At 42.0% G+C, this 25,272-nt stretch overlaps 1 protein-coding gene across 1 annotated transcript in view; it reads left to right on the forward strand.

The window, feature by feature from the left end:
- The window catches only part of LOC110506270 (protein kinase C-binding protein NELL1), a 400,235-nt gene that overhangs the window by 342,715 nt on the left and 32,248 nt on the right, over positions 1-25,272 (forward strand). The window contains exons 15-16 of the mRNA XM_021585706.3: positions 4,359-4,454; positions 20,550-20,690. Of these exons, the coding sequence (XP_021441381.3) occupies positions 4,359-4,454; positions 20,550-20,690 (237 nt within the window). The remainder of the gene's footprint in view (positions 1-4,358; positions 4,455-20,549; positions 20,691-25,272) is intronic.

Consider the following 25,272-nt stretch of genomic DNA (forward strand, 5'->3'; position numbering starts at 1 on the left):
TGAGCAATGCTGAATGGGTGTAGACAAAGAAGAGCTCTCCAGGCCATTTTCTCAAAAGTGAGTTTACAAGTTTATCAACTTTCAAAGCAAAGTTACTTTCCCATTGTTCCTCAACTGTAGTGTATGCTATACCGTTTTGTAGCTCTGAGTCTATAATTTTATCCAATGCAAAAAACACAATTTCAAATTTTGCAACATAAGACCGATTTGACCCGGTTGTCTCGTATGATGCCGCCAGTTTAAGCCAGAGATATCCTCTTAAATCACACTTCTGCGTCTCCAGTGAAAGGTGACAGAGTTAGATCTGTGTTTTTCACACCATGTGACAACCCGAAAATTGGTCTTCTCACAAAAATTGTCTTTAGAGTCCAAACAGTTTGGCATATTATGTCCTATCTGTGGAAAGATGAGACTCTCACGAACACATACATGTCAGTTGTTTTGCTCTAGGATGCCGACAGGCCTCACAAGACTCATCTGAAGGTCCCCCCATAGCATTTGAATACATTTATAAAAGTACAAAAAAATAATGGGTTAAATACTTAAATGTTTCCTGATCTCTCTTTTGTCTCTCAGATACAGGACAGACACTTCAGAACGAACGTCCTTTTTTTTGGGGGGGGGGGGGGGGATGTTGTTCCATGTAGTGAGTGTTGTCCTATATGTTTGTATGGGCTAATAGCAGTAAGGTCAAATACAGTTTTTACACACAATATTTTATTTTGATACTTCAAGGGGTCTTAAAATTCTAAATCAAATACACTGCATGACCAAAAGTATGTGGGACACCTGCTTGTCAAAAATCTCATTCAAAATCATGGGCATTAACATGGAGTTAGTTGCCTCGTAGCTGCCAAAACAGCCTCCACTCTTCTGGGAGGGCTTTACACTAGATGTTGGAACATTGCTGCGGGGACTTGCTTCCATTTAGCCACACATTGGTGAGGTTGGGCACTGATGCTGGGCAAATAGGCCGACAGTCGGCGTTCCAATTCATACCAAAGGTATTCGATGGGGTTGAGGTCAGGGCTCTATGCAGGCCAGTGAAGTTCTTCCACACTGATCTCAACAAATCCTTTCTGTGTGGACCTCGCTTTGTGCACGGGGGCATTATCATGCTGAAACATTAAAGGGCCTTCCCCAAAGTGTTGCCACAAAGTTTGAAGCACAGAATCGTCTAGAATGTCTTTGTATGCTTCACTGTAACTATCGCGTGATTGTGGAGGCCAGGTCATCTGATGCAGCACTCCATCACTCCCCTGCTTGGTCAAATAGCCCTTACACAGCCTGGAGGTGTGTTTTGGGTCATTGTCCTGTTGAAAATAAATGATAGCCCCACTAAGCGCAAACCAGGTGGCATGGTGCAATACTGCAGAAATGCTGTGGTAGCCATGCTGGTTAAGTGTGCCTTGAATTCTAAATGAATCATAGACAGTGTCACCAGCAAAGCACCATCATACCTCCTCCTCCATGCTTCACAGTGGGAACCACACATGCAGAGATCATCCATTCACCTACTCTGCATCTCATAAAGACACGGCGGTTGGAACCAAAAATCTAATTTGGACTCATTGAACCAACGGACTGATTTCCATCAGTCTAATGTCGATTTCTGGTGTTTCTTGGCCCAAGCAAGTCCCTTCTTATTATTGGTGTCCTTTAGTAGTGGTTCCTTTGCAGCAATTCGACCATGAAGGCCTGATTCACTCAGTCTCCTCTGAACAGTTGATGTTGAGATGTGTCTGTGAAGCATTTATTTGGGAAAATCTGAGGTGCAGTTAACTCTAATGAACTTATCCTCTGCAGCAGAGGTAACTCCTGGTCTTCCTTTCCTGTGGTGGTCCTCATGACAGCTAGTTTCGGCATAGCGCTTGATGTTTTTTTGCGACTGCACTTGAAGAAACTTTCAACGTTCTTGAAATGTTCCGTATTGGCTGACCTTCATGTCTTAAAGTAATGATGGACTGTCGTTTCTCTTTGCTTATATGAGCTGTTCTTGTCATAATATGGACTGGTCTTTTACCAAATAGGGCTATCTTCTGTATACCACCCCTACCTTGTCACAACACAACTGATTGCCTCAAATGCATTATGAAATTCCACAAATTTACTTGAACTGCATTCCAGGTGACTGGTTGAGAGAATGCCAAGAGTTTGCAAAGCTGTCATCAAGGCAAAGGGTGGCTACTTTGAAGAATCTCAAATAGAAAATATATTTTGATTTGTTTAACACTTTTTTGCTTACTAGATAATTCCATATGTGTTGTTTCATAGTTTTGTAGTTATTCTACCATGCAGAAAATAGTACAAATAAAGAAAAACCCTTGAATGACTAGGTGTATCCATACTTTTGACTGGTACTGTAGGTATTCAGACCATGTAGGTCTCCTCCTGACAACACCACTACTGAGGTGTCACCCGCCAAAGCATGTAGGCTAAGAGTAAGGTGCTTAACGTCCATTATCTAAATGACCGCCTCCATTAGCACTGATGACTGTATTCATGATAATGAATCCAGGAACACTCTATAACATGTGACCATGCTCTCCCTGCTCTCCTCCGACATATTTTATTTGAACAGAGGAGTCGGTCACGCTTGGCTTTGCTCGCTCCGTTCGTCCCCCTAATGAGATTTGTGCCCCCAATTAGAGAAGGATCGTTATGAAGAGGGCTGACGATCTCTTAATACAGCACATTAAAGGGATGTGCGACAGTCATCCCAGCACTAATTAAGTCAATTCAATTTCCTAGCGTGGAATCGTAATGCTGTTATTCATTTGGTGGATTTGGAGGAACCTGAAATTACAGGAATTTCCTTTAGTCTTCGATGTTCCCGCATCCCAAATGGATCCTTGGATGCTCAACAAGCATGAACGGGCCAGTTAACAAGGAGCCAGGATGATTCCTATACCACCCGGTGCTGGAAGGCAATCTAGGACTCTAATCGAAAGTCAAATAGCCAATTTGTGGTTATAAGAATGTCTCCAAAAGTAGTGAATCAGCAACAGTCTCAGTTAGGCATTGGGATGGTTGAGCTGAAGGCCACTGGAGCTGCTGTGGAGGAGAATCTCTCCCTTACACCCCCTTTATCCTTTATGCTGATTGCAATAAAATGGTAATTAGAGAAGAAGATACACTTATATTGACTCAGTCTAATTCATTCTTTAATTGTGAGGTGTATTAGTACAATCAGGCTCTTAATGAGGTGCCTGAAATAAGGTGCCTGAAATAACTTCTTTATAAGGGGATCCAGTCAAATTAACAGCACTAATGGGTTTTGGCACGGTGCTGCGTGGTTATTTATTGCACTTATGTATCAGTTTGTATATTTAGCATGCTTTTATACCGAGACCAGTGAGATCATTATGTGAGCAAATGGATGTTTATTGGACTCATAAACCAAAGCGAGGGGACCTATGTGTAGTGTGTTGGCCTCTCTCTCTCTCACACACACACACACACACACACACACACACACACCCACACACACACACACACGCACACACACACACACACAAAGTAAAACACACATACAACACTATAAATAAAAGTTTTTGCCAATTTAGACTCATCCTTAAAATCATGTCATTAATTAAACTTACTGAAAGAAATGGAGACCTGCACACTGTCAAACTTTTCTACTAAGGCCAACCATACAAAAATGAGAACGAGCGATCACGTCTTGTACAATCACAGCACAAGTCACAGTTAGTTCAACATTGTGCTTTTGCAATCCATCACCTGGGGGGTTGTGAAGATCACATCCACACACACATGATGCACATGCGCACACGCATACACGTTTTCTCTCACACACATACATGACAACACACACACAAAGTCGGAACCACAAAGCCTCACCCCTTACTGATAATGCATAGAAGTTAAAACTATTCCTCCCCATGGAGAGTTATGGTGACCTTGGAAAATGCTGGAGGGCATTATTTTTAGAATGTGTTTACACCTGTGCTTGCGTGCGGCAGTTCTGCTTGGCAAAAGTGGCCCACTAGGCGGCTCACATTCCATGCCCGGGGCCAAGCCGGCGAGCTGGGCTTCTTACCCATTTAAAGTTTGAGAATACGGTTGTGTGTGGTGGAGGTAATGCACAGTGAGGGACTGGTCATTTGAGCCACAAAAACCAAAGCTGTTAAATAGAACAGTAGGAGTAGGATTGTGTTTGTGATATTGATGTGTGAGAATTAAACTCTTGCACTGGCTGTTTCTCCCTGTTTTTCTCCCTTTTCTCCCTGTTTTCTCCCTCACTTTCTCTCACTGCTTCTCTCTGTTTCTCTTTCTGTCTCTCTCTCTACATTCTCTGTCTCTCTCTCTACTTTGTCTGTCTCTCTCTCTCTTTCCAGCATTCTGCGAGGAGGGGTGTAGGAGCGGAGGTACCTGTGTGTCGCCCAACACCTGCATCTGCCCCCCAGGCTTTACGGGACGTCACTGTGGGACAGGTATGACTGTAGTACCACACTGTTAAAAAATATATGTTGATTGAATGTATGGCAACCAGATGCAATAGGATTGTGAGTTTGCTCAACATTTGGGCATATAGCTGAACCTACATAAAGTTGAAGTCGGAAGTTTACATACAACTTAGCCAAATACATTTAAATTCAGTTTTTCACACTTCCTGACATTTAATCCTAGTAAAATTCCCTGTCTTAGGTCAGTTAGGATCACCACCTTTTGTTTTAAGACTGTGAAATGTCAGAATAATAGAAGACAGAATTAATTATTTAATCTTTTATTTCTTTCATCACATTCCCAGTGGGTCAGAAGTTTACATACACTCAATTAATATTGGGTAGCATTGCCTTTAAATTGTTTAACTTGGGTCAAACATTTTGGGTAGCCGTCCACAAGCTTCCCACAATAATTTGGGTGAATTTTGGCCCCTTCCTCCTGACAGAGCTGGAGTAACTGAGTCAGGTTTGTAGGCCTCCTTGCTCGCACACGCTTTTTCAGTTCTGCCCACAAATTTTCTACAAGATTGAGGTCAGGGCTTTGTGATGGCCACTCCAATACCTTGACTTTGTTGTCCTTAAGCCATTTTGCCACAACTTTGGAAGTATGCTTGGGATCATTGTTCATTTTGAAGACCCATTTGCGACCAAGCTTCGTGACTGATGTCTTGAGAGGTTGCTTCAATTATCCACATCATGTTCAATTATTAATGATGCCATCTATTTTGTGAAGTGCACCAGTCCCTCCTGATGCAAAGCACCCCGACAACATGATGATGCCACCCCCTTGCTTTATGGTTGGGATGGTGTTCTTCGGCTTGTAACCCTCCCCCTTTTTCCTCGAAACATAACAATGGTCATTATGGCCAAACAGTTCTATTTTTGTTTCATCAGACCAGAAAATTATGATCTTTGTTCCCATGTGCAGATGCAAATTGTAGTCCGGCTTTTTTATGGCGGTTTTGGAGCAGTGGCTTCTTCCTTGCTGAGCGGCCTTTCAGGTTTTGTCGATATAGGACTCGTTTTACTGTGACTATAGATACTTTTGTACCTGTCTCCTCCAGCATCTTCACAAGGTCCTTTGCTGTTGTTTTGGGATTGATTTGCACTATTCGCACCACTTTTCGCACCAAATCTCTAGGAGACAGAACGCGCCTTCTTCCTGAGCGGTATGATGCTGCGTGGTCTCTTGGTGTTTATACTTGCATGCTATTGTTTGTATAGATGAACGTGATACCTTCAGGCGTTGATGATGAGCCAGACTTGTGGAGGTCTACAATTTTTTTTTCTTCTGGGGCCTTGGCTGATTTCTTTTGATTTTCCCATGATGTCAAGCAAAGAGGCACTGAGTTTGAAGTTAGGCCTTGAAATACATCCACAGGTACACCTCCAATTGACTCAAATTATGTCAATTAGCCTATCAGAAGCTTCTAAAGCCATGGCATCATTTTCTGGAATTTTCCAAGTTGTTTAAAGGCACAGTCAACTTAGTGTACAGTATTTAAACTTCTGACCCACTGGAATTGTGATACAGTGAATTATAAGTGAAGTAATCTGTCTGTAAACAATTGTTGGAAAATTAACTTGTGTCATGCACAAAGTAGATATCCTAACCGACTTGCCAAAACTATAGTTTGTCAACAAGAAATTTGTGGAGTGGTTGAAAAACAAGTTTTAATGACTCCAGCCTAAGTGTATGTAAACTTCTGACTTCAACTGTACATTCTGAAGTCGAATTGTATGTTCACTCAACTTTGAATTTTAGGTTGACTGAACTTGTAATTCAACTTGAGAATTGAGTCTACCTTATTTGCATATTTCCCAGAGTTCCTTTCTAGTGAATTGTAGTTACCACCCATGACTGTTTGTTAGCAACAGAGACATGGTTTTTGTATGGTTTACAAAGTAAATATGTTATCTTTAAACTTTGTATGACAATGCATTACATACACTAAGTGTACAAAACACCTTCCTAATACTGAGTTGCACCCCATTTTGCCATCAGAACAGCTTCAATTTGGACACTACAAGGTGTTGAAAGCGTTCCACAGAGATGCTGGCCCATGTTGACTCCAATGCTTTTGGCAGTTGACTGGTTGTCTTTTGAATGGAGCACTCTTGATACTCATGGGAGACTGTTGAGCATTAAAAAAACAGCAGCGGTGCTGTTCTTGACATACTCAAACTGGTGCGCCTGGCTCCTACTACCATACCCCTTTCAAAGGCACTTAAATCTTTTATCTTGCCTGTTCACCCTCTGAATGCCACACTTAACAATCCATGTCTCAATTGTCTAAAGGCTTAAAAATGCTTCTTAACATGTCTCCTCCTATTCATCTACACTAATTTAAGAGGATTTAACAGGTGATATCAATAAGGGAGCATAGCGTTTACCTGGATTCACTTGGTCAGTCTGTTATGGAAATGTGTTGCCGACCTAACCGTCCGAGGGGGCTTCAACAGACTTCTTCCGTCTGGTTAGACTGTAAACTCTCCTTCCAGACTCACATTAACCATCTCCAATCCAAAATTAAATCTAGAATTGGCTTCCTATTTCGCAACAAAGCATCCTTCACTCATGCTGCCAAACATACCCTCGTAAGTCTGAGTATCCTACCGATCCTTGACTTCGGCGATGTCATTTACAAAGTAGCCTTCAACACTCTACTCAGCAAACTGGATGTAGTCTATCACAGTGCAATCTGTTTTGTCACCCAAGCCCCATATACTACCCACCACTGTGACCTGTGTGCTCTCGTTGGCTGGCCCTTGCTCCATATTTGTCACCAAACCCACTGTTTCCAGGTCAACTATAAGTCTTTGCTAGGTAAAACCCCGCCTTATCTCAGCTCACTGGTCACCATAGCAGTACCCACCCATAGCACGCGCTCCAGCAGGTATATTTCACTGGTCATCCCCAAAGCCTATTCCTCCATTGGCCACCTTTCCATCCAGTTCTCTGCTGCCAATGACTGGAACGAATTGCAAAAATCACTGAAGCTAGAGACTCATATCTCCCTCACTAACTTTAAGCATCAGCTGTCAGAGCAGGTGGGTCGCTAGCGGAATGCCTGTGTCAGAAAGGTTAACGACCATTCCACAGGTGCATGCATGTTCATTAATTGTTTATGGTTCATTGAACAAGCATGGGAAACAGTGTTTAAACCCTTTACAATTAAGATATGTGAAGCCAAATGTAACACATCACTGAGCACCACTCTTCATATTTTAAAGCATGATTGTGGCTGCATCATTTATTTTATTTTATCTTTATTTAACTAGGCAAGTCAGTTAAGAACAAATTCTTATTTTCAATGACAGTGGGTTAACTGTCTTGTTCAGGGGCAGAACAACATATTTTTTATCTTGTCAGCTCGGGGATTCGATCTTGCAACCTTTCGGTTACTAGTCCAACGCTCTAACCACCGGGCAACCTGCCGCCCCGATCATGTCATGGATATGCTCATGATCGGCAAGGACTAGGGATTCATTTTGGGAGCTAAGCACAGGCAAGATCCTAGAGGACAACCTGGTTCAGTCTGCTTTCCAACAGACACTGGGTGACAAATTCACCTTTGAGCAGGACAATAACCTAAAACTCAAGGCCAAATATATATACTGGAGTTGCTTACCAAGACAACATTGAATGTTCCTGAGTGGCCTAGTTACAGTTTTAACTTAAACCGTCCTGAAAATCTTTGACAAGACTTGAAAACGGCTGTCTAGCAATGATCAACTTAACATAGCTTGATGCGTTTTAAAAAGAATAATGGGAAAATATTGTACAATCCAGGTGTGCAAAGCTCTTAGAGACGTATCTAAAAAGACTCAGAGCTGTAATTGCTGCCAAAGGTGATTCTAACACATACTGATTCAGGGGTTTGAATACTTATCTAATCAAGATACTGTGTATTAGTGTTTTATTTGTCATTAATCTGAACTTTTCTTTAGATTTTTTCTTCCACTTTGACAGATTGTTTGGTGTAGCTCGAATAAGGAAAAAAAGACATTAAATACATTTTAATCCCAATTTGTTACCCAACAAAATGTGGAAAAATTCAAGAGGTCTGAATAGTTTCTGGCGCTGTAGATAGCTACCATACAATTTCCAAATTATCTTGCCATTCCAAAGTTGTATAATCCCCGGCCAACTTTCAGCCAATAACTTTTTTCACCTCAAACTTTATTCTTAATGTGCACCAATAAGGTTTTAGGCCTGGACATTTCACCATTTCAGCTGGTAGGCTTGTTTCAGATGTGTTAAACTGCTTAGATAATGCACATAATTGTGCTGCCTCTCATTCCAAGGTTGACTGAAATAGGCCTGGATAAGGCTTCTTTTAAGTGGTTTGAGAACTATCTGTCAGACAGGACACTGATTTCAGATGGTGTTAAGTCTAGTTTCCTGGATATCATGAAATGTGTAACACAGGGGTTGATATTGGGTCCTTTTCTCTTTACTATGTTAGACCAATATTATTTATATATCTGTTAACTTGTAATTAGTCTTTATGCTGACAATACTGTTATCTATGCCATTGCCCCAACTGTAGACCAGCCGTTGTTAGAGCTGCAATCTGACTTGGTTGCCTTACAAAAAGCCCTGGTTGGTTTAAAACATATATTCAGTTCTCACCACATTAAAATGTCCTGTAATTCTTGCAAAAATGTTTTAGATGGACTACATATTTATTCATTGAAGGATTCTCTCATCGATTGGGTTCCCGCCTATAAATATCTGAGCATTTGAATTGACAAGGATTTAACGTTTTAAAAAAGCATACTCATGAGCTTGTTAAAAAGCTAAGATTCAACCCTTTCCACTCGTACCTGTATACAGGTAAAAAATGGCCGATTTGGGCACTATTAAGCACCTAAATTGGAACATAGTGGCTGTACATACGTAGGTCATACCAGACATGCGTTAGAGTTCAGCTTTGCACTGTATGGTTTTTGACTGACAGTCGTTCTGAGGTTCAACACCAATCCCGACAAGAAGTTGTCCCCATCCCTCCCGCTAATTGGGTAACTTTGCATATTTTTTGTTGTCTGATCATTGTCACTGTAAATTAAGATGACCAAATGTATTTTTGAAAGACAAGACGTTCAGGATTATAAAAAGCTTTTAAGCTTTTAAGATCACTATGTTGGATGTACAGTTACAAGATTACATGTCGTCATACCCTGGGTTGTTTTGATCAGAATGAACCTATGTTTATTGTTAAAAAACTTGCGCTCATCACTCCTTTCTATGCGCTCCAAAATTACGGTCTGTTTCTCTGAATTGCCTTGTCAAAGCCAAACACTGTAAGATCCTATTTTATAACTTAGCTAGTCATGTAAGCAATAGAACAGGCTTTCAAATTATGCCAACATGACCTAGATTGCGATTTTTAATGGACCATTTTGGGATTGCGTAAACAGTAGTAATTGTGTAATGGCGGGATGCAGGGTTGTGTTCCAAACCAAACAACTGTAAGTGTGCTTCCTCTAGTTATTCCAACAACAAAAAAGTACCTTAGGGAGTGAAAGTTATTTATAATAAGGGTTACATGGAGAAAATTGGATGTCTGAAATGAAAATGGATGGCCCTCCCTTCAGCAAAATATATTTAACCTAAACTCTCCCTGAATGCTTGAGAAAAAAAACTTGACCCTCCAATATACCCAAAACAATATTAAAATATAAAGTGGATAGTAGAGAACATCCTTAGCGTTCCCCCCTCACTTTTTGGACAGACCAGATCCTTAGATATGCTATTTTAGAAACTGCATTTCATTCTGTAAACTGGTGGTTATAGCCTTTGTGGCTCCCTGGGCGACCCCATTACATGGAATGCTTACAGGAATTTTGATTGCACACAGGGCTGCGTACAAGAAGGTTGTGGGATCACAGGTGTTGAAACAAATTATGCCTACTGAAATTTGCCTACTTTCAGCACCATCAGCTGTCCATTTCCAATTGATTGTGGCGTGACTGCTGCTTCAAGTTTCAGCACCACAAGTTACTCAAATCTGTCTCGTTGTTAGGTCAATAACTCTGATAAATGCACCATGGACAAGAAACATATTGTTTTTATTAAAATAAATTATATACTGAACAAAAATAGAAATGCAACATGCAAAAATGTAAAGATTTCCCTCATATAAGGAAATCAGTCAACTCAAATAAATAAATTAGGCTCTAATCAATGGATTTCACAATACTGGGCAGGGGCGCAACCATGGATGGGCCTGGGAAGGCATAGGCCCACCCACTTGGGAGCCAGGCCCAGCCAATCAGAATGAGTTTTTCCCCACGAAAGGGCTTTATTACAGAGAGAAATACTCATCATCTTCATCAGTTGTCAGGGTGGCTGGTCTCAGACGATCCAGGCAGTTGAAGTAACCGGATGTGGAGGTCCTGGGCTGGCATGGTTACATGTGGTTTGTGGTTGTTAGACTGGTTGGATGTAAATTTTCTAAAATTACGTTGGAGGCAGCTTATGGTAGATAAATTAACATTAAATTATCTGGCTACAGCTCTGGTGGACCTAACAGCGACAGACCTAACAATGTGACAGATTTGAGTAACCTACAATGTGGTGCTGAAACTTGAAGCAGCATTTGCGGCACAATCAATCAGAAATGGACAGCTGATGGTGCTGAAAGTTGCACTGTGGCAAAACTACACATTTTAGAGTGGCCTTTTATTGTCCCCAGCACAAAGTGCACCTGTGTAATGAGCATGCTGTTTAATCAGCTTCTTGACATGCCACAACTGTCGGGTGGATGGTTTATCTTGGCAAAGGAAAAATGCTCACGAACAGGGATGTAAACAAATGTGTGCAGAAAATTTGAGATAAATAAAGCTTTTTGTGTGTATTGGACATTTCTGGGATCTTTTACTTCAGCTCATGAAACATGGGACCAAGACTTTACATGTTGCGTTTATATTTTTGTTTAGTATAGTAGTAGCAAGCTATCAAAGTTGACCTTCGGTCCTCCTCTCCTTCTCATCTACCTGCTCACCCTCTCAAACTGAACAGAACATAGGCTATAGGCTGGTCCGCATGCAATATATATATTTTTTTTAAACTAGTCCTTAATTAATCAACAACAAATATTTGACTCTTCCTGAACTGCCACTGTAGGCCAACACAGCACAGTATTGGTTAGGCAGAATAAAAAACATTTTCATCACAGGAGCAGAGCAGGCTGGTGCTCAGGGTTGGAATATCAATTGCAATGTGCAGTGGGGTAGTGCTATTTTTTTTAGGTGAGGGAGTGCAACACATTTAAATGATGTCCTTATTTCTCAATCAATGTATACACCGACAGATGTAGCCTATTGAATATCATTGTAGAATAGGCATTGCATAAAATGCATCCTCCAATTGAAACGTCTTCCTAAGCCCACACATACTGTCAGAAGAAAAAATTATATTTTTATCACCCTCAAACACCAAGTCTGACATACCTAATTTCAAAATAGGCCATCATCACTGTCAATCGTGAATTCTTCATGTGCTACCGGTGAAATGTCCAAACTGCATTACCAATCTCAATCAGTTTCATGGGAATACACATTTAGATCTTCCTGGATTACTGTTTCATGGGCAAATTAAAGGAGATGTTGTTAAACTATTAGCCTTTCTTGTCGCCCTATTTTGTTTTAATCAAAGCGTATGTCCTGCTTAGTTGCACACACTGTTAAATGACTGAGGAGGTGTTGTTACAGTAGGCTAGCCTTTATGCTATTATATCCATTTCAGTTATGTAAAATATGAATTCATCATTGGGATGTTGCGAAATATTGATTCTGTTTTGATCTAACTTCACCAAACGAGCACAATTGTGAGAAGTGATAATCTTCGATTTGTAATAATAAGTGACGAGTTGGACTAGGCAACAGATCATGATGAGGATTCTTTTAAGTGATTTGAACGCCCTTCGATTCGTGGTGGTGTAAGGAGAGCACAGTAACCATGTGGTCACATCGTTCTGGGCTCCACTGCGCAAGAGGGATCCCGTGGAGTTTCATGAACATCAAGGCAGGCATGCAGTGAATTTGGATCCTAGATTGTTGGTGTGATGATAAGGTTCATGTGTTGGATCAGTTTGTTTGCATACGCAATAGAGGTGGTACATTTCAGTAAGTTAAGCAATCAGAGAGTAGGGCGAGTTCAAGTGTGTCATAGGCCAACATGAGCCCCAAGTCGATAACACTGTTTTGAGGACAATCATTTTAGCGACCCCTGGTAGAGTTCTCTCTGTGGCTGTTCTTGTTACGTCGGATTTGAATTGCTCAACCGACAGGCCTCTGCACACACAACTACAGTTATTCATCATTCATCATTCACATCACCGCCAAAGAGAGAGAAGACAAGGAACAAACCACTATTTACCTATAGGCTGCTATAGCCTACATATTTATTCAGTTTTCATGGAATTTTTATGGTAATTAAATATCATTTATTTAGAATTTTTCAGAATTAATTTTCAACATATTTTTACCAGCTCCGTGTATTCTCAAATACCCATTCCGGAAATTTTGATCCATCCCTTATAGTTGAAGACTATTCTTTGGGTCATAAAAGTGCATTAAAATTGCTCAGGAACTGTGCACATTTTGGAGAGGTGTGTGGCAACTTGGAGACACCAGTTAGTCCTCTCACTCAAACCTTTGTAATTTTCTTGTCTTATGCTACACCTACCCTACATTTTCCAGGAATAGTCATATGCATCCAGAGTATTGTCAGATGTCCTTATCAACAAATGTGGCGAGAAGTACAGTAAATATAAAACGCACATAAAATCAAGTGTTTCATGTTTTAGATTCCGTCTTGTCAGGTGAACTGTTGTGTTTTCACCTTTTGGTCTAATTTCCGCATTATCTCCAAACTTTTCCCTTTCATTTGCTACCATGGTTATGCATATGTTTTTCATAATTTTCTGTAAGAAACATTAAAATGTAGCCCTATCCATATAGGTCTATTCCCACCAGTGTAAATGGTTAAAGTCAACTTCTTTTTATAGATATTGCCTCACTCTACACAGCAGGAAGCAGATGCTCAAAACCTAGCAGGAAAGTTGACTGTACAATGGTAATACAATTTACTAGAATGCAGCAGCCACTACTCTTAAAACTTTGGATGCCGTCTACCATAGTGCCCTTTGCTTTATCACAAATGATTTGTTTTAATATGAATAACTGCATCCTGTATAAAAAGGTTAGCTGGTCCTCATTAAAGTCCCGTAGATCAATTCACTACTCCCTTTTGTTTACAAAGCTCTACTAAACAAGCTTCCGACTTACCTAACTTTGTTGTTGAAATATAAAAACATTACCAAACCCGTTCTGTTGAATTTCTTAAATGAGAATTGCATTGTTTTGATTCAATTATAAAAACGGATTGTGGTCAAGTAAAAAAAAATGTAACCTGTATTATTATTGGTATGTTTAAAACATTTTTTTGTTTGAATTTGTTGTCCATAGGGCACCATTGAAAATGAGACCCTTATCTCAATGGGCTCTCCTGATTAAAATAAAAGTTTAATGAAAAAACAAAATAATAACTTATGTTATGCTGTAGAACTTATTCATAATTCTTTAAAAAATATAGCATGTCACTTAAATCAAAAGCATTAGACGTGTACAGTAAATGCATATAAAACCTATAGTAGCATTCTGTTGAAAAAAATACAAATTGACACATTCATTACAAGTGTAACAATATTGCATATTTTGAATCCCAGATACTCATAGTTGTCCTTTGACATTAAATATGACATCCTTTCTGTTCTAATAACTGATTCTGTCTTGCAATAGCCTTTGCGACCATAACATTTAAATAATCATCCACAGTGTTATAAGGCTACACCTACCTCCTGTTTGATTTGTTTATATTCAGTCAAAGATTGGATCAGAATCACTCAAAGCTGTGTAGCAAAGTGATTCCCCAATGCGTACTCCTGTGTACACACACTCGGCACACATACTGTACCATGACGGTGCTGTCTGTATATTATGTAGCATTTTTTTTCTCATAACATGGTAATGTAGAGATTATTTTTCCCTGTGAGGCTATTGAAATGGAGAGAGAGAGATTGTGTGATAAAGTGCCAACGTGTATGTTTCCTGTCTATTCATTCACTTAATGAAGCTCTTGAGGTGACATGATCGTAGTGTTGTGGAAAGAATTGTCTTCCACAAATGATCCAGTGCCCACCCTAGGGCAAATTAGTTACAACTTTTCAAATGTATGTTGCTTGGATTAATGACAGAGATAAAATATTTAATGACTGTAGCTCCAAAGGGAAAGGAGATATTATTGTTCAAAGTTTGGTGGGGGACAAAATGTATAATTTGCGGAAAATGTAATGCGCCGAGCTTATAGGTTCTTATGGGAAACTTGTTGCTCATGAGGTAGACTCTGTTCCGGTTTTCAGGGGAAATGGAAAGAGAGCCTGTGATGTGACTTCTGCTTTTGGATGTTCACAAGGAGATACTCCATCTTAACTCCTCCTCCACATTTCCTGGATTGGTTAAACAGTGCAGAAGAGAACCTCCCCTGAAAGTTATTTTCCTTCTCATCAAGACCAGCATATAGGGGATCTAGTTTCAGGTGTTTCTTTTACACCTGCTACATTAGATTACTCGTGAAGAGATATAAAATGTCATGACTGTAGCTCAAATGGGACAGGAGATACAAATGGGACAGCCCCATACACCATCACAGCAGAGCTGGGTGTAGCTAGCATAAACACTGTGTAGTTCCTACGGAAACTTTTGCAGATGATTTTTAAAATGCTATTTTCTATTTTTGAGAATTATTTGGTGATAACAGGCCTATACATATATTGACAATCCAGTAGTACACATCTACAGTGCCTTGCCAAAGTATTCGGCCCCCTTGAACTTTGCGACCTTTTGCCACATTTCAGGCTTCAAACATAAAGATATAAATCTGTATTTTTTGTGAAGAATCAACAACAAGTGGGACACAATCATGAAGTGGAACGACATTTTTTGGATATTTCAAACTTTAACAAATCAAAAACTGAAAAATTGGGCGTGCAAAAATTATTCAGCCCCCTTAAGTTAATACTTTGTAGCGCCACCTTTTGCTGCGATTACAGCTGTAAGTCGCTTGGGGTATGTCTCTATCAGTTTTGCACATCGAGAGACTGACATTTTTTCCCATTCCTCCTTGCAAAACAGCTCGAGCTCAGTGAGGTTGGATGGAGAGCATTTGTGAACAGCAGTTTTCAGTTCTTTCCACAGATTCTCGATTGGATTCAGGTCTGGACTTCTAACACCTGGATATGTTTATTTTTGAACCATTCCATTGTAGATTTTGCTTTATGTTTTGGATCATTGTCTTGTTGGAAGACAAATCTCCATCCCAGTCTCAGGTCTTTTGCAGACTCCATCAGGTTTTCTTCCAGAATGGTCCTGTATTTGGCTCAATCCATCTTCCCATCAATTTTAACCATCTTCCCTGTCCCTGCTGAAGAAAAGCAGGCCCAAACCATGATGCTGCCACCACCATGTTTGACAGTGGGGATGGTGTGTTCAGCTGTGTTGCTTTTACGCCAAACATAACGTATTGCATTGTTGCCAAAAAGTTCAATTTCGGTTTCATCTGACCAGAGCACCTTCTTCCACATGTTTGGTGTGTCTCCCAGGTGGCTTGTGGCAAACTTTAAACAACACTTTTTATGGATATCTTTAAGAAATGGCTTTCTTCTTGCCACTCTTCCATAAAGGCCAGATTTGTGCAATATACAACTGATTGTTGTCCTATAGACAGAGTCTCCCACCTCAGCTGTAGATCTCTGCAGTTCATCCAGAGTGATCATGGGCCTCTTGGCTGCATCTCTGATCAGTCTTCTCCTTGTATGAGCTGAAAGTTTAGAGGGACGGCCAGGTCTTGGTAGATTTGCAGTGGTCTGATACTCCTTCCATTTCAATATTATCGCTTGCACAGTGCTCCTTGGGATGTTTAAAGCTTGGGAAATCTTTTTGTATCCAAATCCGGCTTTAAACTTCTTCACAACAGTATCTCGGACCTGCCTGGTGTGTTCCTTGTTCTTCATGATGCTCTCTGCGCTTTTAACGGACCTCTGAGACTATCACAGTGCAGGTGCATTTATACGGAGACTTAAATACAATACACCTGTGTGTAATCATCATCATTAGTCATTTAGGTCAACATTGGATCATTTAGAGATCCTCACTGAACTTCTGGAGAGAGTTTTCTGCACTGAAAGTAAAGGGGCTGAATAATTTTGCACGCCCAATTTTTCAGTTTTTGATTTGTTAAAAAAAGTTTGAAATATCCAATAAATGTCGTTCCACTTCATGATTGTGTCCCACTTGTTGTTGATTCTTCACAAAAAAATACAGTTTTATATCTTTATGTTTGAAGCCTGAAATGTGGCAAAAGGTCGCAAAGTTCAAGGGGGCCGAATATTTTCGCAAGTCACTGTATTGTAACCAGTCGTGATTTTCGAACGTAAATCTTGGTGGGAATATATATACAGTATATCCATGCCAGCAAAGCCACTACACAACACAACAATACATGAATTGCACTATAACGGTAACAAACAGTGCCCAGAAATTGTTAAGTCCTACATGAAGCTGTCCCAAAAGCAGAGCTTTCTTTTCAGCATCATGGAGTGAATCCTTACCACCGCTACACCTGGATATCAGTGGAGCCTTGTCTGCCAGAGAAACAGTTAATTCAGCCTTATTTACTGCCTTTTTAAAAAACATACAGTACCAGTCAAAAGTTTCGACACCTATTCATTCAAGAGTTTCTTTATTTTTAGAATTTTCTATGATGAGGGCTGGGTCCAGGATATTCCTGGCAGGGACCAAAGGCCTCTTCTCCTGTCAACCAGGTACTGGAATCCGCTGGCTTGAGGTTGAACACCCAGGAGGCATGTCGCTGTGTATGCCAAATGGCCATCGATGAGACAGGGAGAGGGAAGGGCCTGGAAACAGGAGAAAAAGGGCTGTGAGACAGGAGTTTAATTCTAGATACATCGAAAGTGGGATGTACGTATACGGAGGATGCAGGGCAACAGAAGGCGAACAGCAAAGGGGCTAAGGACCTTAGAGATAGGGAAAGGGCTGATTAAACGGGGGGGGGGGGGGGGGGGGTTGCAGGACTCCACCTGGAGGGTCAGATCCCGAGTGGAAAGCCATACCCTCTGCCCAAGACGGTAGTGGGAAAAAAGGGTCCAGCTGCTGACCTCTTACTCTTGCTCCGGGAAGAGCAGGGTCTGATATCGCAGGAAACACTCAAAAGGCGAGAGACCAGTAGCAGAACAGGGAAGGGTGTTGTGGGCATATTCCACCCACACAAGTTGCTGGATCCAGGTGGTGGGATTGGTGGAAACGAGGCAATGTAGAGTCGTCTACAGGTCCTGATTAGCTCGCTCCGACTGGCCGTTAGACTGTGGTTGAAAACCAGAGGACACCTTCTGGGTGGCGCAGTGGTTAAGGGCGCTGTACTGCAGCGCCAGCTGTGCCATCAGAGTCCCTGGGTTCGCGCCAGGCTCTGTCGTAACCGGCCGCGACCGGGAGGTCCGTGGGGCGACGCACAATTGGCCTAGCGTCATCCGGGTTATGGAGGGCTTGGTCGGTAGGGATGTCCTTGTCTCATCGCGCACCAGCGACTCCTGTGGCGGGCCGGGCGCAGTGCGCGCTAACCAAGGTTGCCAGGTGCACGGTGTATCCTCGGACACATTGGTGCGGCTGGCTTCCGGGTTGGAGGCGCGCTGTGTTAAGAAGCAGTGCGGCTGGTTGGGTTGTGTATCGGAGGACGCATGACTTTCAACCTTCGTCTCTCCCGAGCCCATACGGGAGTTGTAGCGGTGAGACAAGATAGTAGCTACTACAACAATTGGATACCACGAAATTGGGGAGAAAAAGGGGAAAAAATTAAAACAAACAAAAACACAAAAAAAAGAACCAGAGGACATGCTAGCCGACAACCCAGTGAGGATGCAGAACGCCTTCCAAAACCGGAATGAGAACTGAGGACCATGATCGGAGACAATGTCGACTGGAAGTCCATGGATCCGGAAGGCATGCTGCACCATAAATTGTGCCGTCTTCTTAGCTGAGGGCAACTTAGAAAGGGGGATAAAATGGGCAGCTTTGGAAAACCTATTCACCACCATAAGGATGGTGGTGTTGCTATCTGACGGAGGGAGACCCGTGATGAAGTCCAAGGATATATGACGAGGGGCAGTGAGAAACAGGGAGTGGTTAAAGGAGGCCAGCCAGAGCTTGCCGCGGAGTCTTGTTCTGAGCACACAGTGCAGGGGGTAATGAACGCGGAAACGTCAGGAACCATGGTGGGCTACCAAGTGTTGTTGGATGAAATCCAAGGTCTGACGGGAGCCAGGATGACAAGTGAGCCTCGAGGAATGTGCCCATTTCAGGACCAGAGCATGGGCAGAGTCCGAGACAAACATCCGGTTAGCCCCCCCATGGTCCGGCTGGAAACAATGCACCTTGCAGACCAGACTATCTATTCCCCAGATGATATCAGCCGCTAGGGAGGATGATCTTGGGGTCCGATGGCCAGACTATCTATTCCCCAGATGATATCAGCCGCTAGGGAGGATGATCTTGTGGTCCGATGGTGTAACCCCGGACGAAACGACGGTAGAAGTTAGCAAACCCCAAGATAACCCCAACTGCACTCTGGATGTGGGTTGAGGCCAATCCACCACCTCTCTCACCTTGTCAGGGTCCATCTGATTATTCCCTGCAGCGATGACGTATGCTAAGAAGGAGATCATGACATCAGTGAAATTCAGGTCAGCCCACTAGAAAGTGGACTGAATTCCTGACTGAAAGTCTGAGATTTTTCAGTTTTAAGTTTCCAGTTATTTTGAAGTCATGCTGGATTGACAGCATGGCCTATGTATTCAACCTTTTCTGGCCCATGGTGTTGCATGTGAATGTTTATCCTTTTAAGCTTGGAAAAGAGACCATTAAACACAGACTTGGACCAAACTCCCACTCCACTGAATAGCAGGCTAGTGATTGCTTTGCAATGCTTGCAGTTAGCCACTGATTCCTTCCAAACCACTCATTGTTGAATTTGAGATTACCAACTTGTTTTGTCATGCTTAAGTCCAATGACCAAACAGCACCAATACGTTTTATCTATCATTTCTCTTGATATGACGAGGATTGAAAAGGATTTTCCAGTAGATTGTTGACTTGATTCATGATGATAACTGTTTGTCTTGCTTGCTAGCTAAGATTTTGAAAGTATGATGTTGACAGTCCAATAAAAGCTACGGTAGATCAAAGCTACGGTAGATATAGCGTGATTTAACATAATTTAATCTTTGGCCAATGACCTTGAGTCTTCTTGGATGGGCATTTCTAATGTAAATCTTTGGCAGCACCCAAGGGGCTTGAATTTTTGAACTCCCCCTGTAGATATTACCTCAATTGTTATTTACTGCTGCTCTTTAATTATTCGTTATTCTTATCGCTTACTTTTTTTAGGCATTTTCTTAACTGCATTGTTGGTTGTTATTAAGGGCTCGTAAGTAAGCATTTCACTGTAAGGTCTACCTTTTGTATTCAGCGCAAGTGACAAATAAAATTTGATTTGATTATGTGGTGATGTAGTGCCCCCGCGAGTGACAGAACACAGAGCCAATCACGGCATAACTAGAGAACATTACCAACTCCAACGCTCCATATTTTCTCCATATTCTCCATATTTTCCACTGAGCTAGAATGAAATAGCTGGATTTTGAAGCTGCCTTACTCAAGAAAGACATTTTATTATTTTTTTTACATTGTTTGCGAAACTGATTTGTGACACGTATTAATGCCAAAATAACATGCAAAACATGCAACCCAACAATATATTTTTTAGCTTAAAAGGTGGGGCTCAAAACAGGTTCTGCCCCACCTGCCCTGAATTGTAACAATCAGGAGTCAGTTAGGATTGCCTTAAGTGCACATGTTATAGAATTACATAAAAATTAAGTAATTCATAGGATCTTTGTGAAAAATAATGTTGATGGCATCAGATATACTGTGTGTTTCCCCCAGACATTGACGAGTGTGCGGAGGGCCTGATCCAGTGCCACAATCACTCCCGCTGTGTCAACCTGCCGGGCTGGTACCACTGTGAGTGCAGGAACGGTTTCCATGACAATGGCTCCTACCTGATCCACGGGAGCTCCTGCATCGGTTAGTATGCAGCCCTTATATTCCACTTCTGTTGGTCGTCTCCATCGCTACTGCTCCTGTCCATCTTAGTCTTCTGTAGCTCAGTTGGTAAAGCTGTAAGTCGCTTTTGATAAAAGCTAATTGTCACATATTACAGGGGAGGGGGCTGATAACATGGCTATACAGCTTTTTTTCTGCTGCATGTTGCAGCATTTTGTTGTGTAGTCTGAATAAATTAATGAATGAATGGAATCTGATTTGCACAGCAGTCATAAAGAAATAGTAGACACGGAGTAACAATCAATGACAGTACAACATACTGTACAATATTCATGCCTATAGAAATCAATGTAAAATACTGTTTAGTGCATTGCAGCAGCTGACATAGTGAATCACAATCTCTGTTACAATGAGAAGAGCATGATGTCTCCCTATACCTCAGGATGTAGCGATGCATCGATCATGGAGAGATACAATGGTCAGGAATACACAGGAGAACATCACTCCCTCTAAAATGTACTATGGAATGCTGTTAATTAGTACAGAATATCTCTTTAGTTTATATTAGAATAACAATTTTTCCTGAGAGGGGAACTTTGTTTCTTACTGTTTGAGATGTATGCGTCACCCATATAGATACAGTAGGGAGTATAGTATATTCTATGATAGGCAGAGTAAATATTCCAATGTCCATTCTCTATTTTTGAAATTAATAGCAGAGAACAGTGACTGTTGAGTCATATTATACTCTCTGTATAATGTACTGTACCCATCGCCCATGTGGAGGTGCATGCTCAAACATAAAAAAAATATATATAAACATGTTTCCTGAACAAAATCAAATCGCTAAATGATCCTTGGTATGACCTTAAAACAATTCCAACAGATAGTCTAAGCCGGGGGGGGGGGGCTTAGACAATCAAGTGCCAAAAATAAGGGGTTAAATACATAATATAACATGTTTCCTGATCTTTCTTGAATCGCTCAGATATATATTTTGGGACTATCTGTTATTCGGTGCATTTGTATGGGCTAATAGCAGTAAGGCCCCCCCAAAATTTGGCAAATACATTATTTCTTTTTTTGATACTTCCAGGGGTCTTAAAATTATATCAAATAGCAAAATTATCCTTGGTATGACCTTTTTAAAACAATTGTAACTGTCACGCCCTGACCTTAGTTATCTTTGTTTTCTTTATTATTTTGGTTAGGTCAGGATGTGACGAGGGTGGTTTGTGTAGTTTTTGTATTGTCTAGGGTTTTTTGTAGGTCTAGGGGTTGTTGTATATCTAGTTGTTTATATGTCTATGGTTGCCTTAGATTGGTTCCCAATCAGAGGCAGCTGTTTATCATTGTCTCTGATCTGGGACCATAGTTAGGTAGCCGTATTCCTTGGGTATTTCGTGGGTTATTGTCTATGTGTAGTTGCCCGTCAGTACTTGTGTCTCATAGCTTCACGTTCGTTTTGTTGTTTTTTATAGTTTGTTCAGTGTTTATTTTTCATTAAAACGCATTGGTCTCGCATTGGTCTCCTCGTTATGACGAACGTGACAGTAACGATGTATGCTGAGAGTCGGGAAGCAAGTTCAGGGAGTGAATACTTTTAATAAATAACTGAAACAAACACGTAATACAAACAGCACACCAACATGGAACATGAACAGAAACATTAATGAATGGGGAAGAAACCATAGGGAGTGCCATATATAGGGCAGGTAATGGAGTCCAGGTGAATGTCATTATGCGCCTGACACTGGTGACAGGTGTGTGCCCTAACAAGCAGCCTGGTGGCCTAGAGGCAGGAGAGGGAGCACATGTGACAACAATAGCTTCTTAGAACTCCCCCACCCTCGGCTTAAACAGGGTTTAGACTCTGATTGGTTAAATCCTGTAATATTCATGTGTATGCATACGATACAGTCATGTATATCATTGCACCGACTGTTTATCAAGCTATGATAGAACTGCAATCTGATTTTGTTACATTACAAAATAGCCCTTGTTGATTTAAAACTTGTACATAATGCTGGTAAAACTAAAAATGTTCTTTAATTCATAGAAAAATATCTGATGGGCTACATTCACTCAATGGATGGTTCTCTCATTGAGCAGGTTCAAGCTGATAATATCTGGGCGTTCAAATTGATAAAGATCTAACATATAAAAAACATACTGATGAGCTACTTAAAAAGCTAAGATTTAAAGTGGGTTTATTTTTTAGAAATAGATCTTGCCTCTCCATGAACAGCAGGATGGAGATTGTATAGTCAACTTTCCTGCCAGTTCTTGACTATGGTGACGCCATTTACCAGAATGCAGCAGCCTCTACTCTTTAACCTTTGGATGTCGTCTACCATAGTGTCTTCACTTTGTTACAGGTGACAGTTTTAATACTCATCACTGCACCCTGTTTCGGAAGGTCGGCTGGACCTCACTAAAGTCCAGAAGATCAGTTCATTACTCCCTTCTTGTTTACGAAGCTCTGCTCCACAAGCTTACCACCATACACCTCACTTCCCTGTTGAAATATCAAAATATGAGATTTCAAACCCGTTCGCAGGGTTGGTTAACTCTTGAGTCACGCTTGTCTCCACAAAGTTTGGTAAATCCCCCTTTAGTTTTAATGCACCACAGTTATGGAATACCTTACAAAACAAATTACACCTGGGTTCCCACGTACTGATAGGGCAGTTTACAACTGTTGTTAAATGAGTTATTTGATTATTATATGGGTTTCCCTGAAAATTAATAGTTCAAACAAATTTAAGTGAATAAATAAATCATATATGCCTTTTATCCAATGTGACTTACAGTGTGTGCATATATAGATGGCCACCACAACGAGACTTGAACTTACAATCCTGATGTTGCAAGCTCCATGCTCTACCAGCTAAACCACAATGTACCACATAATAAAGTCCTCAGCTGGGTCTGCCGAACTCTGTATGTATGTGTTACGGTGCGTGAATGAGGACCCAAAAGCGAATTAACTTAGACAGAGCTTCTTTAATTACCAAACATAGGTAGGCTCAGACGGACCGGCAGATTCCGACAGGACAAGACAAGGTTACAGCAAACATGACGACAGTCTGGTTCAGGCATGAAACACAACAAACAAGAATCCGACAAGGACAGGAACAAAAACAGAGAGAGATATAGGGACCTAATCAGAGGGAAAAAGGGAACAGGTGGGAAACGGGGTGAATGGGTAGTTAGGAGGAGACAAGGCACAGCTGGGGGAAAGAGGAGGAGAAAAGGTAACCTAACAACGACCAGCAGAGGGAGACAGGGTGAAGGGAAAGGACAGAGACAAGACACAACATGACAGTACATGACAGTACCCCCCCACTCACCGAGCGCCTCCTGGCGCACTCGAGGAGGAAACCTGGCGGCAACGGAGGAAATCCTCGATCAGCGCACGGTCCAGCACGTCCCGAGAGGGAACCCAACTCCTCTCCTCAGGACCGTACCCCTCCCAATCTACGAGGTACTGGTGACCACGGCCCCGAGGACGCATGTCCAAAATTCTACGGACCCTGTAGATGGGTGCGCCCTCGACAAGGATGGGGGGGGGGGGGAAAGACGAGCGGGGGCGCGAAGGACGGGCTTGATGCAGGAGACATGGAAGACCGGGTGGACGCGACGAAGGTATCGCGGAAGAAGAAGTCGAACTGCGACAGGATTAATGACCCGAGAAATACGGAACGGACCAATGAACCGCGGGGTCAACTTGCGAGAAGCCGTCTTAAGGGGAAGGTTCTGAGTGGAGAGCCAAACTCTCTGACCGCGACAATATCTAGGACTCTTAGTTCTACGCTTATTAGCAGCCCTCACAGTCTGCGTCCTATAACGGCAAAGTGCAGACCTGACCCTCTTCCAGGTGCGCTCGCAACGTTGGACAAAAGCCTGAGCGGAGGGGACGCTGGACTCGGCGAACTGAGATGAGAACAGCGGAGGCTGGTACCCGAGGCTACTCTGAAAAGGAGATAGCCCGGTCGCAGACGAAGGAAGCGAGTTGTGGGCGTATTCTGCCCAGGGGAGCTGTTCTGACCAAGACGCAGGGTTACGAAAAGAAAGACTGCGTAAGATGCGACCAATAGTCTGATTGGCCCGTTCTGCTTGACCGTTAGACTGGGGGTGAAAGCCGGAAGAGAGACTGACGGAAGCCCCAATCAAACGGCAAAACTCCCTCCAAAATTGAGACGTGAATTGCGGACCTCTGTCCGAAACGACGTCTGACGGAAGGCCATGAATTCTGAAAACATTCTCGATGATGATTTGTGCCGTCTCTTTAGCAGAAGGAAGCTTAGCAAGGGGAATGAAATGAGCCGCCTTAGAGAACCTATCGACAACCGTAAGAATAACAGTCCTCCCCGCTGACGAAGGCAGTCCGGTGACAAAATCTAAGGCGATGTGAGACCACGGTCGAGAGGGAATAGGAAGCGGCCTGAGACGGCCGGCAGGAGGAGAGTTACCAGACTTAGTCTGCGCGCAGACCGAACAAGCAGCCACGAAACGAAGCGTGTCATGCTCCCGGGTGGGCCACCAAAAACGCTGGCGAATGGAAGCAAGCGTACCCCGAACGCCAGGGTGGCCGGCTAAC

Source organism: Oncorhynchus mykiss, chromosome 26 (genome assembly GCF_057628025.1).
Source record: "Oncorhynchus mykiss isolate SJ-2025 chromosome 26, ASM5762802v1, whole genome shotgun sequence".
In the NCBI taxonomy this organism is placed as follows: Eukaryota; Metazoa; Chordata; class Actinopteri; order Salmoniformes; family Salmonidae; genus Oncorhynchus; species Oncorhynchus mykiss.